The sequence below is a fragment of the Crocodylus siamensis genome, chromosome 7 (assembly GCF_052110815.1).
Source record: "Crocodylus siamensis isolate JL-2025a chromosome 7, ASM5211081v1, whole genome shotgun sequence".
Taxonomy (NCBI): domain Eukaryota; kingdom Metazoa; phylum Chordata; order Crocodylia; family Crocodylidae; genus Crocodylus; species Crocodylus siamensis.
The window spans coordinates 78,986,417-78,999,862 of NC_143401.1; the positions used below are offsets into that span (position 1 = coordinate 78,986,417).

General features: G+C 39.0%; 1 protein-coding gene across 1 annotated transcript in view; it reads left to right on the forward strand.

The window, feature by feature from the left end:
- Positions 1–13,421, forward strand: part of DHX32 (DEAH-box helicase 32 (putative)) — a 33,982-nt gene extending 20,561 nt beyond the window's left edge. The window contains exons 7-11 of the mRNA XM_090058526.1: positions 6,172–6,363; positions 7,956–8,105; positions 9,987–10,177; positions 11,670–11,851; positions 13,148–13,421. Coding sequence (XP_089914652.1) covers positions 6,172–6,363; positions 7,956–8,105; positions 9,987–10,177; positions 11,670–11,851; positions 13,148–13,340 — 908 coding nt within the window. The 3' untranslated portion in view covers positions 13,341–13,421. The remainder of the gene's footprint in view (positions 1–6,171; positions 6,364–7,955; positions 8,106–9,986; positions 10,178–11,669; positions 11,852–13,147) is intronic.
- Positions 13,422–13,446: the final 25 nt, after the last annotated feature.

Below are 13,446 nucleotides of genomic sequence, written 5' to 3' on the forward strand. Positions count from 1 at the left end.
TATCTGAAAATCCTATTCCATTTTTTATGTTATTACTGTTACTTTACCTGTATAATCTGCATTTATTAACTTGTCCTTTGTAATATGATATAACCCCAAATACTTTTTTTTTTTTTTTTTTGGTAATACTGCTTGCAAAATCATGAAGTCATTTTGATTCTAAACCTTAGGGCAACTAACTCTGAGGAATAAAAATGCAAAGCACAGACACTATATCCAGGGATTGGAACTGGCTGCCAAACCTGATACTTATAAGGATGATAGCTATGTATTTTGTTATTTATTACAAACTCCTCTGTTGATTTACTGAAATTTGTATTCTATGATTCCTGATAATTATGTTAAGTCTGAATGGCCATATCCCTCCCCATCTTTTTAATTTTTTATCCCTATTTTCTGTCATTGATTCTTGTTCTCTCTTCCATCATCAGCTGTTACTTTTCATTTCACGGTTCAGCGGTAAAACTCATGAACTCTTTTTTTTTTTTAAACTTTTAAATGTCCAACCTAATTTCATCTCAGTTGCTTTGACTTTCTCAAGGTCTCATCTTTTTATTGTGTTAAACCTTGTATGCCTGCTAATAAATGTTCTCTCCTTCATGTTATGTAGGCAGGCATTTGGGCTGCTTGCAGACATTAAAAAGAAACCCAAAACAAAATGGCGCTTTACTTTAAACTTGGTGGACTCCCATGCCAGGCCCAGCACATGCCCAGAAGAAGCAGTGTGTTAATTGGACCCAGCTTGCCCAACATCTGTATAGATTGGGCACTTTAGTGGGGCTTTTGGGGAGCTTTTATCTAATAGCTCGTTGTCTCAGGTTTAGACAAAAGCACCAAAAAGTTTCACAAAAGTGCCCGATCTATGCAGACACTGTGGAACCAGGTCAAAGTAACACACTGCTGCTTCCAGTAAAGTTTCGGTTTTGGGGGGGGGGTTGTTTTGTTTAACGTCTGCAAGCAGCCATGAATTCTAAGCCTAATACAAAATAGGTGCAAAGGCTAGTTTTGCTTAATGTGTTGCATAGCATCACAGGAGAATAAAAGTATTCATTTGTAAAAAAAACCAAACAAAAAACCCTCTTAATGTTTTAAATAAAATAAAATTAATAAGGGCACAACATTGGCTAGAATTCTGTATCACCTAGCATTGGGATAAGCCTTGTAAAAGTGAATAAAAGGGGAATTTATAAACATTTCCCTCAAGTTCTAGTATTATAAATCAATCATTTTGAGAGTTAAGAGACCATTTTTTAATTTGCCTTCCATTTCCCTTACTGGTTTTTCTTTAATTCCTTGTAGCCAAGTCTTCCCCATAAAAAGTCCCTGTGAGGAGTGGATGTACTAAATTAACTACCAGTGTGAAAAAATTAAATCTCTCTTAAGTTTCGTCCTCATGGCTCTGTTACTGCATGAGAAGCAGTGCTGTCTGCAGTGCAGCCCAGAGGCTAAATGCAGTTCCTGAGTTCTCTCACACAAAACTCACAGCCCTCCTTTGCTTTTAAGCCTCAAGGTGAGGAAAAACCTCACTTACTGCAGGTTTTCACTGCTGGTGAATCTGGACAACCCATGATTTTTAGTCATCTATCAGCAAAGTGATATGTACTAATACATGCTATATCAGTGTGCATTTATTGCTGATGAAGAGATTTGTGAAAATTTGTATGCAAATTGTGACCAGTCACAAATGCCTGGAAAACTGCCAATACAGCCATTGGTGTCTCAAAATTTAGACACCATTGATGAAGAAAAAGAGCCAAATCCTGCCACAATAGGAGTCTTGCCATGGATTTCAATGCAAGCAGGATTTAGCCCAATATCCAAAAGATACAAAAAAGAAAAATCAAGTTCCCCGGCTGGAAAAACAAGGATGTTATTGCAATATTAAGATGAACTGGAATCAGCTACCAGTTGTACGAGAATATTGACACTGTCTAGATAGATGTTCAGCAGAAAACAGTTGGGGGAAATATTTTAGAATTCAAGAGTTACCAAATTCCTGGGCTGGATGTTGTTGATCAGATGATGTCACAGTTGATTTCCCCATTTGCCCCAGTTCAGAATTGGTCTGTCTGCATTCATCACTGGGTTATAGATATACCAGCAGTCTACACACATTTCTCCATTGTAGTTGGGGATGTCCTAGATCTGGTCAGTCTTTTTCTTATGCTGGACACAAGCTTCTGTGTTTGGATCCAAACTTTGGATCTCATAGGGTGTCTTTATATGTGCTCCAGGGTGCAGGGGGGGAGGGTGTTTTAATTAGAGTGGCTCTCAGGAGTCACTCTAATTAAAACACCTGCAGCATCTCGTGTATTCAATGTCCTATGCTTCAGAATGGTGGTAGGGGTGCCAGCTGCCATCTTGAAACGCGGGGACGCTGAATACATGATACCAAGGCTGCAGCATTATCATCAGAACGCTTCAGCAGACTTGATTAATTGAATCTGCTGCAAGACATTCGAGTTAGACTGCATCAGAGCAGGTGTCGGGCATGTATATAGGTGCCGATGGGTACCTCAGCCCATTGAGCAGAATACAGGCAGTCTCTTCATCTTTAGGATCCCTTCTGAATGTGCATGCTGCCTCATTCCCCTTCTCAGAAGTGGGGCTCTGCAGTTGCCTCAAGGGCAGTCCAGAACCTGACCCAACTGCTAAGGCCCCTGGCAGACATTCAGTTCAAGGTGAGATAGGATTTGATCCACAATCCCAACAATTATGCCTTCTGCCATGCTACACGTGTATGGCAGGAGACAGCTGTGGAATCGGGGATCAGATCTCAATTGTACCCTATTGCAAGGGGATGATCAAGATCCTGGGCTCCCCCTGCACTGACAAGTAGTAAACTGTGTGTCTGGTGCCCCAAGCTTGGAGCACCAGTCAGTTGATTGGCACTTTGAGCCTTGGGAGTGATTTGGAGTCCTTGACTCTGGTTCTCCTAGACTTGGGACATTTACCTATCCACTGATCACCACTCCCAAGGCTGGGAGCCCCAGTAAGTTCCTTGGCTTGGCCACATGTTCAATTTAAGGAATGATGGGAACTGGCCAAAATTATTACACATATTTTGTGGCTTATTCCCTGTTTTATCATGCCACTAACTGCATGAATGTGCAGCTGGGTTACTATTTAAGATTTGATTAACTGGTTAATCTCAGTCTCTTCTAACTTCTTAAAACACCCCCCCATCCTTTATTTACTGAGAAAGGAGAGCCTTATATCTCTATGCAAAAGCCTTCCTGCCAGCATCTTCAAAATGCCAAAACCCCACAAGTTTTTTTTTGTCAGACCTGCCGAAGTCCTCGGTTTTCTTCTCTTCCCACTCAGGCTTCAGGTTAATTTTCTTTATCCCTGAAACAAACTCTTAACTTGTTCATATCTGTCAGTAAAAAGGTTCCTTTTGATTCCAAAAATATGTCCTACAAGCCCTAAGTGAACAAACCCTAAGAGTCTTATGAGCTCTTAATGAGCCCTAAGTCCGAGTTCCAAAAACAGAGTTACAGCATCTTGTTTCTTTCCTCTTCCTTTGTTGCTGGGAACTCCCACAGCTCAATCCATGAAGACAAGCTGTGGAAAACCACCATTTTTTCTCAGTTTGGTCCATCTTTTTAGTATATTAATTTGATTGCCAAGGCAAAGTCATTTTACGTTACAGACATCTTTGATTTTTCCTCTAGCTGCTACCAGACTGCAGTCATGATACACAACATGCTTCTTGTCAGCAAGCAGCTGATTTAAGCTATGCTGAAAGTTAGAGTTATGTATAACATTCATAAAAATCAATGAGAAATGCATAAACTTGGCATAGATTTCCCAAACAGTCATAAAACACGAAGAGAACTTTAGCTGTGGAAATCATTCTGCTAGCTGAAAAGCTGTGGAAGACACTGTAAAAGTAGGACATGGCAGTTCTGCTGTACGCAGGGGAAGATAGCTCAAATCAAATATATAAAAACCCCTTTTGCTCATACTTTGTCATACCACCCTTCATTTCACTCTTATTGGGCTTTTTGGTTGATTTTAATCTGTCTTCAAGTCATGGTTTCTTAACTGTAAGTGCTGAAAGTCTGAAATTATGGCCCTATTTTTAGTGGAAAAGGTTGCTGAAAGGTCACCAAACATCTTTCTGTTTCAGTTTGTGAGAAATGTAAGGAAACACACTCACCAGCATCTCATCTGGCTACAGTAAGCCCTCTTCTTCCATCCTGTTGACAATAGCTACTATTCTGGCAGCAGCTACAGGAAGGAGAGAGACAAATAATGGTAAAAGGCTGAGTATTTAATTTGACTCCACCATCCACACATTTGTGTAATGCAGTCATACAGAAACAAGCAAAGAGTGAAATGGATATAAGAGGGCATCTGCCAAACTCCTTTGCATTTAAAGCCACCTCCATTTCATTTGTAATTTTCAGAACAGATATTGCAAAAAATATCCTCATCCAGAAGGTAGCCTTTGCTGTGTGGCATTTTTAAGTGCTTTACACTGGATATTTGCCTCTGGAGTTGTGGTCTACCCTGCAGTGATTAAAGGTGTTATGAAAAAAGGCCACTTTGTGCCTCTGTGGATCTTGAGGATATTTATTCTTGTCCATCTGTATTCATGAAACAGGCTTGTGGATGAGTATACTTTTACTAGTTGGGATGGTATCTTATTGCTAGTAAATCACATTTATAAAAAGAGCCATTGATGAAGACCTTAGAAGTTAACTGTCCTTTTTTCAGGCTGGGTAAGCATACCAGCAGTCTTCAAAGAAAGACAGTTTGCAGGGATTATTTCTGCCTGAAAATGTGTACGATGTTAAATACATACAAAAACATAGCCCTGCCACTGAATGCTTATGGCAGGAACTCCACTTAATGCCTTCCAACCTGTGTAGTGCAAAATTGCCATCCCATTCTCCATTTCCATTTATCGTTGTCCCAATTCCCTCCTTCAGCACCCTTACCTCAGGTCTCTTCTCATACCAGTCTCTATCTTCTCCCGCAGTTTCCAACTCTGTGCATCTCCTGCCTGCTTCTCACTCCCTGCTGCTCCCCCCCTTCCCACCTCTCAATCTCCCCTTCCTTGTCCTTCAGACTCCTGAATCCTACATGCCTGCTCCCTCGGCCAGTTACTCTGCATTCTTGTCCTTACCCATTCCCTAGTTCCCTTTCTCCTGCCTAGGACTCAACAGCTAGACTATGGGTATCCTGAAAACAATGCAGGTCAGTGACTATCTTTACTATCATAAGGGAGAAAAGCAGCATCCAGGATGAAGTCAGTCTATTCATTCAGTTCTGTAGGGACAATAAGGACAGACATTTTCTGTGAGAACAATCCTTTAGTAAGGCAAGAAGGTTCTCAATTTCCTTTTGATATCTTGACAAGCTACCAAGAAACCCAACTTCCTATAATCACAAGAAAACATTGGCAAGCATTGCTTGCTCTTGGCTTTTTTCTTCACTGACATCTTCAGGTTTAATCCCTGTTGTCTGTTTTCTTTCAGTAAAAACAAAGCAAAAAAAATAGTTGAGATTCAGAAGGTTGCTCCTTGCTTCTAGGTTAAGAGGCAAAGAATTTGCAAAGAGTGAGCTTCTAATATCCCCTTTAGCTGTCACTGTTATTTATGGTCTGAAAACTGTTCCGAGAGAAAAGGAATGAGAGCTCCAAAATCAAAGTTTGCAGAATAGCTATTGAGGCAAACTATTTTAACCTCTCATGTTAGTCCTCTAATTGATTTAGAGCAGAGATGGATGCAGAATAGCCTGGTTTAACTTCTATCATGTCCTTGGTTGGATAAATTAGTTCTGAAAATAATTCATGATTCCCCAGCATACCTTTTCTTAATTTCTTCCCTAAAAGCCACAGTCAGTTCAATTACAAAAAGCATCAACAGCATATAAGCAAGTCATTGCTTTACATAAGATTTTGCCAGAATTGTTTAAGCAAACACCGTGACATTTTTAAACATAAGTAGAAAAAGGATGCAGCATTTTTCAGTATAACGAATTTGTGCACTTAGCTGCAAAGCCTTCAGTTCACCTCTCATGAATACACTTCTTTTACTCTATTCATTCACTTTTTACATGGGAAACTCACAATTGAAATTTTGCGATAGGATGTGAACTCGACGAATTCATTTATTTGTAACTGTGTTAAAATCCTTTGAACGATTTTATTCCCTGTTCTAGCTCCTGAAAGCCTGATGCAAGCTTTGGAAGATCTAGATTATTTGGCAGCCCTAGATAACTATGGAAACCTTTCTGAAATTGGAATAATTATGTCAGAATTTCCTCTGGACCCACAGCTGTCAAAGTCGATTTTAGCTTCCTATGAATTCAACTGTGTAGACGAAATGCTCACTATTGCTGCCATGGTAACAGGTATTCCTAAAGAATATTTTACTACATGGCACTTGTGCCTACTGTTCAGGTCCTATATGGGCTTACTTTAAGATCCAAAATATTGTGCGAGAAAAAAATATTCCAATTAAACTATTTAGAGGCTATTTAAATTTTGTCTACTCAAAATAAATACACTCAGAGTTGTAGCAATCTTGCCTTTGAGCTTGTAGGGAAACTCAGTTTTGTATGAATTTCAGTGAACTAGTGAATAGCACTGCCCTGTGCTTCAATTCTGTGCTCCAAACACTCCATTAATTTCTAACCTTTGCTCAGACAGATCAAAATGTCTCTTCAGAATGAACTTTGGTATTTCATTATACACTCCTATATTTATTTTTTTTCCACAAGAATATCTCCCTAATTTGCTCTGCTGGTTTCAAATAATCTCAAGACTATTGATTAACATGGAATACTTTTGTCAGATCATTTTATCACTTTGAAGAAAACCACACTTTGTAGAAAAATAAATTTTGATGTTCAGTACATTATTCTAATTAACTAACATATTCCTACATAAATGAGCTAGCCCCTAACTTTGAACATGTAAGACCTAGAAACATACCAAAGGGTTATTAACCATACAGTTTGCTTTCATTGCTGTATTGGCAAGGCCTAATAGCGAATATTGAAAGCATGATAGAAGACGCCTCTATTCTGTTAATGTTCACTTACAGGGGTGTTTCTGGGATGTATGAGCAATTTTGGCATTTTTTTACTGGTATAATTTTTCAAACTGTGTATTACTTGTAATATTAATTTCTTTAAACGTGAGGGTTTGAACATACCCACTTTGTATGTTTTCTTAAAGAGTAATGACAGCCCCCATCCCCCTCAAAATACCCAATACAGGCCATGAAACCATGATTGTAAGATCCTGAGAAAACCTTAGCTGGCCTGAGGTGAAAGGGGGAATAGGCTGTGATCACATATAAGCCTGTGAACCCAGACACATCTGTTCTAACCGGGGAACTTCTACACTGATTCCAATCCAGAGCAATTTATTCATGGTGAAGCAGCTGGATACAGCTGCTCTGAGACAGTTGCATGCAGGCTTTTGCCTCACTTCCAGGCTTGAGGCAGCTCTACTCATGTAGCCATGGCCTTAGTAGCACAGTAACATAGGAGAAATAAGCTGCAGTGGATAACACCAAGCCCTGATTCAGGAGCACATTTGGGCATTTTACTTTATGGATTAGGTATTTTTCTTATGCTACAGAGGCAACATGCTTGGTTCTAGCTAGAGGGTGGTGACTGCTTTAAGACGATGGTATCATGCCATTTATAAAACTTCACTGGCTTAATTCTTAGCAGAGGTGGCTCACTGTCTTTTGGACTTGCATCGACAGCAACTTACATTAACTGAGAGTTCTGTTGCCACAAGTAGGAAGGCATGAAGGAACAACCTTACTGTCTTTACTACCCTTTAATTAGTAAGCACTGCAGCAGAGATCCAATATTTGATGTCAGAGTACAGGGTGTAAATGAGGGGAAAAAAGTGATATTGATCACGGTACATTGCTTTATGTCATGCATCTAATAGTTGAATTCCTGTTGGTCTGATTTTTTTTAAGCTACTAATTGCTTTTCACGCCCCCCACCTGGAACTGAAGAAATTGCTCTTACCTGCTGGCGAAAATTCTCACACCTTGCAGGGGACCACTTTACTCTTATCAATGTCTTCAAGGCCTACAAAGAAACCATTGCAAATTCCACAAGCCAGTGTAAGTTATACAAACCACACTGCAAATTTTACTGCTAAAGTTGGCTTATACTATTTCCTGTTGCTGTTACTGAAGTCAGTATAATGCACAGGAAAAAAATGTAAAGTGTTAACCTACAATAGAGAAAAACAATTTCCTGTAAGCTGTGTGGGTATGCATGTACGGGTGCATTTAATGCAGAACAAACTGCCCCAACTTCAGGCACAATTCTAATATTATTTGCACTGCCACCTCATCTTTGTGCTACATGGTGTACAAACAGCAAAAACCGCCCCCACGTGAACGATCTCATAGAGTTCTCAGGTGTATGGCACATATAAACAGGATGGAAAAGCAAAGGAAGAAGTGACAATATTGATACTACTGATAGGCAATTGTATCAATGCACCAGTAGCCCAACTTTTATGAGGTTTTTTGAAGGTATCATAGCTTAGGATAGCTTTAAGGAGTTATTTGAAGGAAGATGATGATGTAACTGTGGAGACTTACAGGCCTCTATGGAAGGCAGCTTACAAGAAAAGGTGCTTGTTTGAAAATGTAACAAGTAGTTGATAGCTCTGCCATCATTGACTGATCCACAACAGAAGTTGACATTTTGATAATGAATGAGCAGTCATAAGTGTATTAGGAATAGGCTGTGAAAGTCAAGACACGCACCTTCTGCTTGATGCAATAGAGAAGACAGTGAAAGGACTAGAGAGAGACAATAGGGGCAAAACAATGGGCAAAGATAATTTTGCAGCAGTATTTTCAGATGATAGATTACCACTGTGGACAGTGGTAATCTGTATTTCCGTAAGAGTTTATTCCATCATCTCAAATCAGTCCCTAGAGGAGTTATGCATCTGCTACAAAGATGAGCTGTTTACCTATTTTAAAGTTCCTGATGCCAGAGAAGTAAATAGTCAATCTTTGTCGTCATCATGGATATTTTTTGATATCCTATACCCCAGGCCATGGAGCTTCATGAAGATAAGAAACAAAACTTTGGCTTGACTCAAAATTCCATGGAAAACCAGTGTAGACAAAATCAACAGCAAGTTTTGATGTCTAGCCTGTGTTACAGAAGAGACATGTAACACTCTGTAGTAGTATGAGTTTCCTGAACAATGAAGGCTTCATGCCCAGGTATATTCACTGGCATAGTAATGAACAGCAGAGGTCAGGCCATTACCCATTAGGGTGGGACGGCATCTCCCAGGTAGCCAGAGGTAGCAGAAAGCATTATAGATGCTACTACATGAGTGCTTAATGTTGGCAAGGAATCCAAAAGTACCTTTGAATTATGCACTGAATTGTTCAACTGTGCATATGTGCTATTAAGGAGAAGGACTGTGTTTCAGGTGGTAACCCAAACAATGCTTTCTATTCAACCAGAAGCAGGTCCAGCCTCAGCCTGCTAATTTTCATTTATGAGCTGAACTCATCCAAGCACTAGGCAATCTAGTGTGTGACCACATCTAATAAGATAGCTAGAGTTGTATGGCACCTACCTGTTGCTGGCACTTGAGTCCACGTCAGCTGACTGGTTCATTTAGTATGTTAGCAGATGTTGAAAATGACCAAGGAGAAAACCAATTCCTTTGGGGACTATCATTAATCAATGGAAGTCTCTCTCCAGGAAGGATTCAGACTGTTTTAGTAGATTTCCTTGGGTCACTGCCACCTCCTTCAGACAGGGCAGCAATATCTCCTAGTCAGCTGTGCTGAGCGCTAGAGGTCTAGGAGGATAAGAATGGATGTTTGTACTTTATCCATTAACAGGAGAAGATCAGTGCTACAGCAACAGTTTCAGTTCCTGGTCTGGATTCGTATCATGCCAGATCTAGAATTTGTTATAATTACAATTACAGTATGTTGTAATTTTTTCTTCTCTCTTAGACTATGATGTTGAGAAGTGGTGTCGTGATTATTTCCTGAACTGTTCAGCACTGAGGATGGCAGAAGTTATCAGAGCTGAATTAGCAGACATTATAAAGCGCATAGAACTTCCCATTTCAAAACCTGACTTTGGATCAAAAGAAAATATATTAAACATAAAGAAAGCTCTTTTATCTGGATACTTTATGCAAGTAAGGAAGATATTCTGATTTTATCTTAGTCCCAGTGATATGAATACAAGATAGCATAGTACTTAAATAAATGGCTTTTAGAAAACCTGATACCAACTTAGGGAATAGTATTCCCCCAATTCCTATAAAATAAAACTGGTATACTTTTCTTCCGCTGATTCAAATATTTATTATTTGTACCACATACTTTGTTTTCAAATTGTCAGCCAAGTCCACTTTTGTGAGGAAGCTGTTCTTGATTAATATATGGGTTTTGTTCTTTTATCAGCCAACCATACCAGAAACATTTGAAAGCCATTCATTTATTAGGCTGTGATAAACACTCCTGTCTAGTCTAGCCCCTTCCTGGTATTCACTGGCCACAACAACTCACTAGAAAAGAGAAGCTCTGTCCACACACTCTTGAGGGTGTCTTGAGGAAGGAGTGAGGGTTTCAGAGACTCTTCACTGCTCAGCACTTCTCATTAGGAGCCACAATACTGTTTTGTTTTTGAAATAACATTAATTATACTTTCTGTCCTCACAAATCATTTATTAATAAAGCAGTTTGTTGAACAGTTCTAGATGTACAAGTTTCCTAATCTAAACTACATGAGCCAGTCTTAGCGTAACTGCAGAGGTAAACAAGAAAGATGAATGGTTCACACCTCCTGTGAAAGCAATCCTTCCTCTCTGACTACTCTGGTCTATTCATCAGAATAGCATTTGGTAACAAGAGAGGACACCAGCACTCCCTGTTTAGCTAGGTCAGCAGTTCTCAACCTTTTTAAGCTGAAGGCACCTCTCAGAAAATGCCAACTCTTAGTTTTCACTCACTTTTGACTATGTAAAAAATAACAGAACAATTCTTCTGCTGCAAAGAATTCTGAACTATTGTAGCCTTTCTGAATATTTTTGATATAATGGATTCCTATTTGAAATCTCTTAATTTATCTTGCAAATCATGTGTAGGTCTTTGCACTCCTAACAGTACTAATATCCTTAAAAGGATCTCATGGCACCCTGGATAGGCCAACACCTCCAAACTCACAACAGGCACTCCACTTCCCAAAACAGGTTACTCCATCTACCCACATATTTTTCTCAGGGCTTTATTCTTTAAGAGATGGACTTTTAAGGATGCAAAAACTTTTTAGTTATTGATCTTTAAAGACATAACAACCAAGCTTAACAACTAACCAGTGTTTCATGGGCTGGTCTGCCCAGTTCTGCCCCAGTTTCTGTATTGGCCTTTCAGTTATAAAGATTGGCATTTTCCCCAACAGCTAAGTCTCTTTCTCCATGTCAATTCCCTGCCCACCTCACCATGAACAAGCACATTCAATTTCCATGCTTATATACTATGAATTAGGGACAGGGGTCATGGCTCTCTCTCAGAAAATTGTTGCATACAAATGTAAATATTGGCTTTTAACATACTGCAAAGAAGCAGAAGCTGGCCTAAACAGCTTGGATACACAGTGAAACAATGGATTTCTCTTTTATATTTTAGATTGCTCGTGATGTAGATGGCTCGGGAAACTACTTAATGTTAACACACAGGCAAATAGCTCAGCTTCATCCCTTCTCAGCATATTACAACACCAGGCGGATTCCTGAGTGGGTTCTATTCCATGAATTTTGTGTATCAGAAAACAATTGTATCAGAATCGTCTCTGAGATATCACCTAATCTGTAAGTTAAGGGTTGTGGGGCTATTTCCTATGAAAAGTATAATTTAAGTTGTAAACAATGCCGCATGCTACACATCCTTACTATGCATTCAACCAAAACTAGTTTCTGGTCTCTCCCAACTAAGAACACGTTTCTCCACAACCAGTTCATTAGCAATGGGGAATATGCAGTGAGAAAGCTGAGAGGAGCTGCCTGGAGAACAAGCCAGCAGCTCCTGATCTCTCCTTCAGGAGGGACCTGAAGGAAGACCTTATGGTTCTGGTGAGGGAGAGAGTCCCAAGCATGACTAATTCACACCTTAATCATTTGAAACAGTGGAAAGACTGTCATAAGAGAAAACAAATCATGTATGTAGGGAACAGTGAGACAAGGCTAACTTTGCTAGTGTGGAATGGAAGTGTTATTTCCATACATATTTCATAACCCAGCTAGCTCCAGAACTACTTTGTGAATGTATATTCAACTATGCTCTCATTTTTGCATGAACAATACTAACCAAATTAGAGTTTAAAATTATACAAAAGGGAAGTATTCCATATAAGATTCCAACATTTTAAGTGTTTGATTAAAAAAAATTAAAAACGCCACAGGAAATTAGCCAATATTTCCTAAGCTATAGTGCACCTGCTTGTATATTCAATGCATCTCAGAATCTGTTGCAATTGTACTTGATTCAACCATTTAAACAAGTGTGCTTAAATAACTGAACATGCATTTCTCAAAATAGAAAATATATTTAGTACTAAAGAACAAGAAGCCAAAGAAGCTCCATTTCTCTGTTAAAGTAACCCAACTGAAGAAGTGTTTTTCCCCTGCCAAAGTGGCACTTTTTAGCAAATACTTTTTTTTTGAATGTTATATATGTCTACCCAGTCATTTCTTCCCTATAAACAGCTCTCCTTGTACTGACATCTGCTCTGTACTCTGCAAACACATTGCACCAGGAAATCTTTCTTTACTGCTCTATCCAGTGGTTTTGAAGAATACCGTCCTCTCGGGTTTTTGTTGAACATACTTGCACTCACATTTAGAAAACCTCTGTAATTAATATTTAATGTCATTTTAGCACTGGGAACTGAACCAGTTATTACCTGTGCAGACTGAGCATATTAATTTGAAAGTCTGCTTACAGCATAAACGTGCATACTGGGGACTTTTTAATGAAATGTAAATACCAACTGAAACTTATCATCGTGTTCTTGGCTCCAAGCATTTTTGGTACAACCCTGAAAATTTTTTTTAAAAGTTGAGATTTCAAATTTTATGCAAGACATATTTTGTTCCATTTCTCATCAGATTTGTGGAGCTGGCACCTCAATATTATTTTAGCAATCTGCCTCCTAGTGAAAGTAAGGATATTCTGCAGGAAGTAATAAATCATTTATCACCTGTTTCAACAACAAAGGAGGAACAGAAAACAAATGGCAAAGACAAAGAATATGAAAAATATCCACAAACTCCTGCTGAACAAAGATGCATTATTCAATGACTTTGATATCCAACTACATTCAAGCAAGCAGTGTGTGCAATGTATGCTTGACAGTTAATCTATGTAATGGTTTCTCAGCTTGAAATGTACAAGTATTTAATAGGAT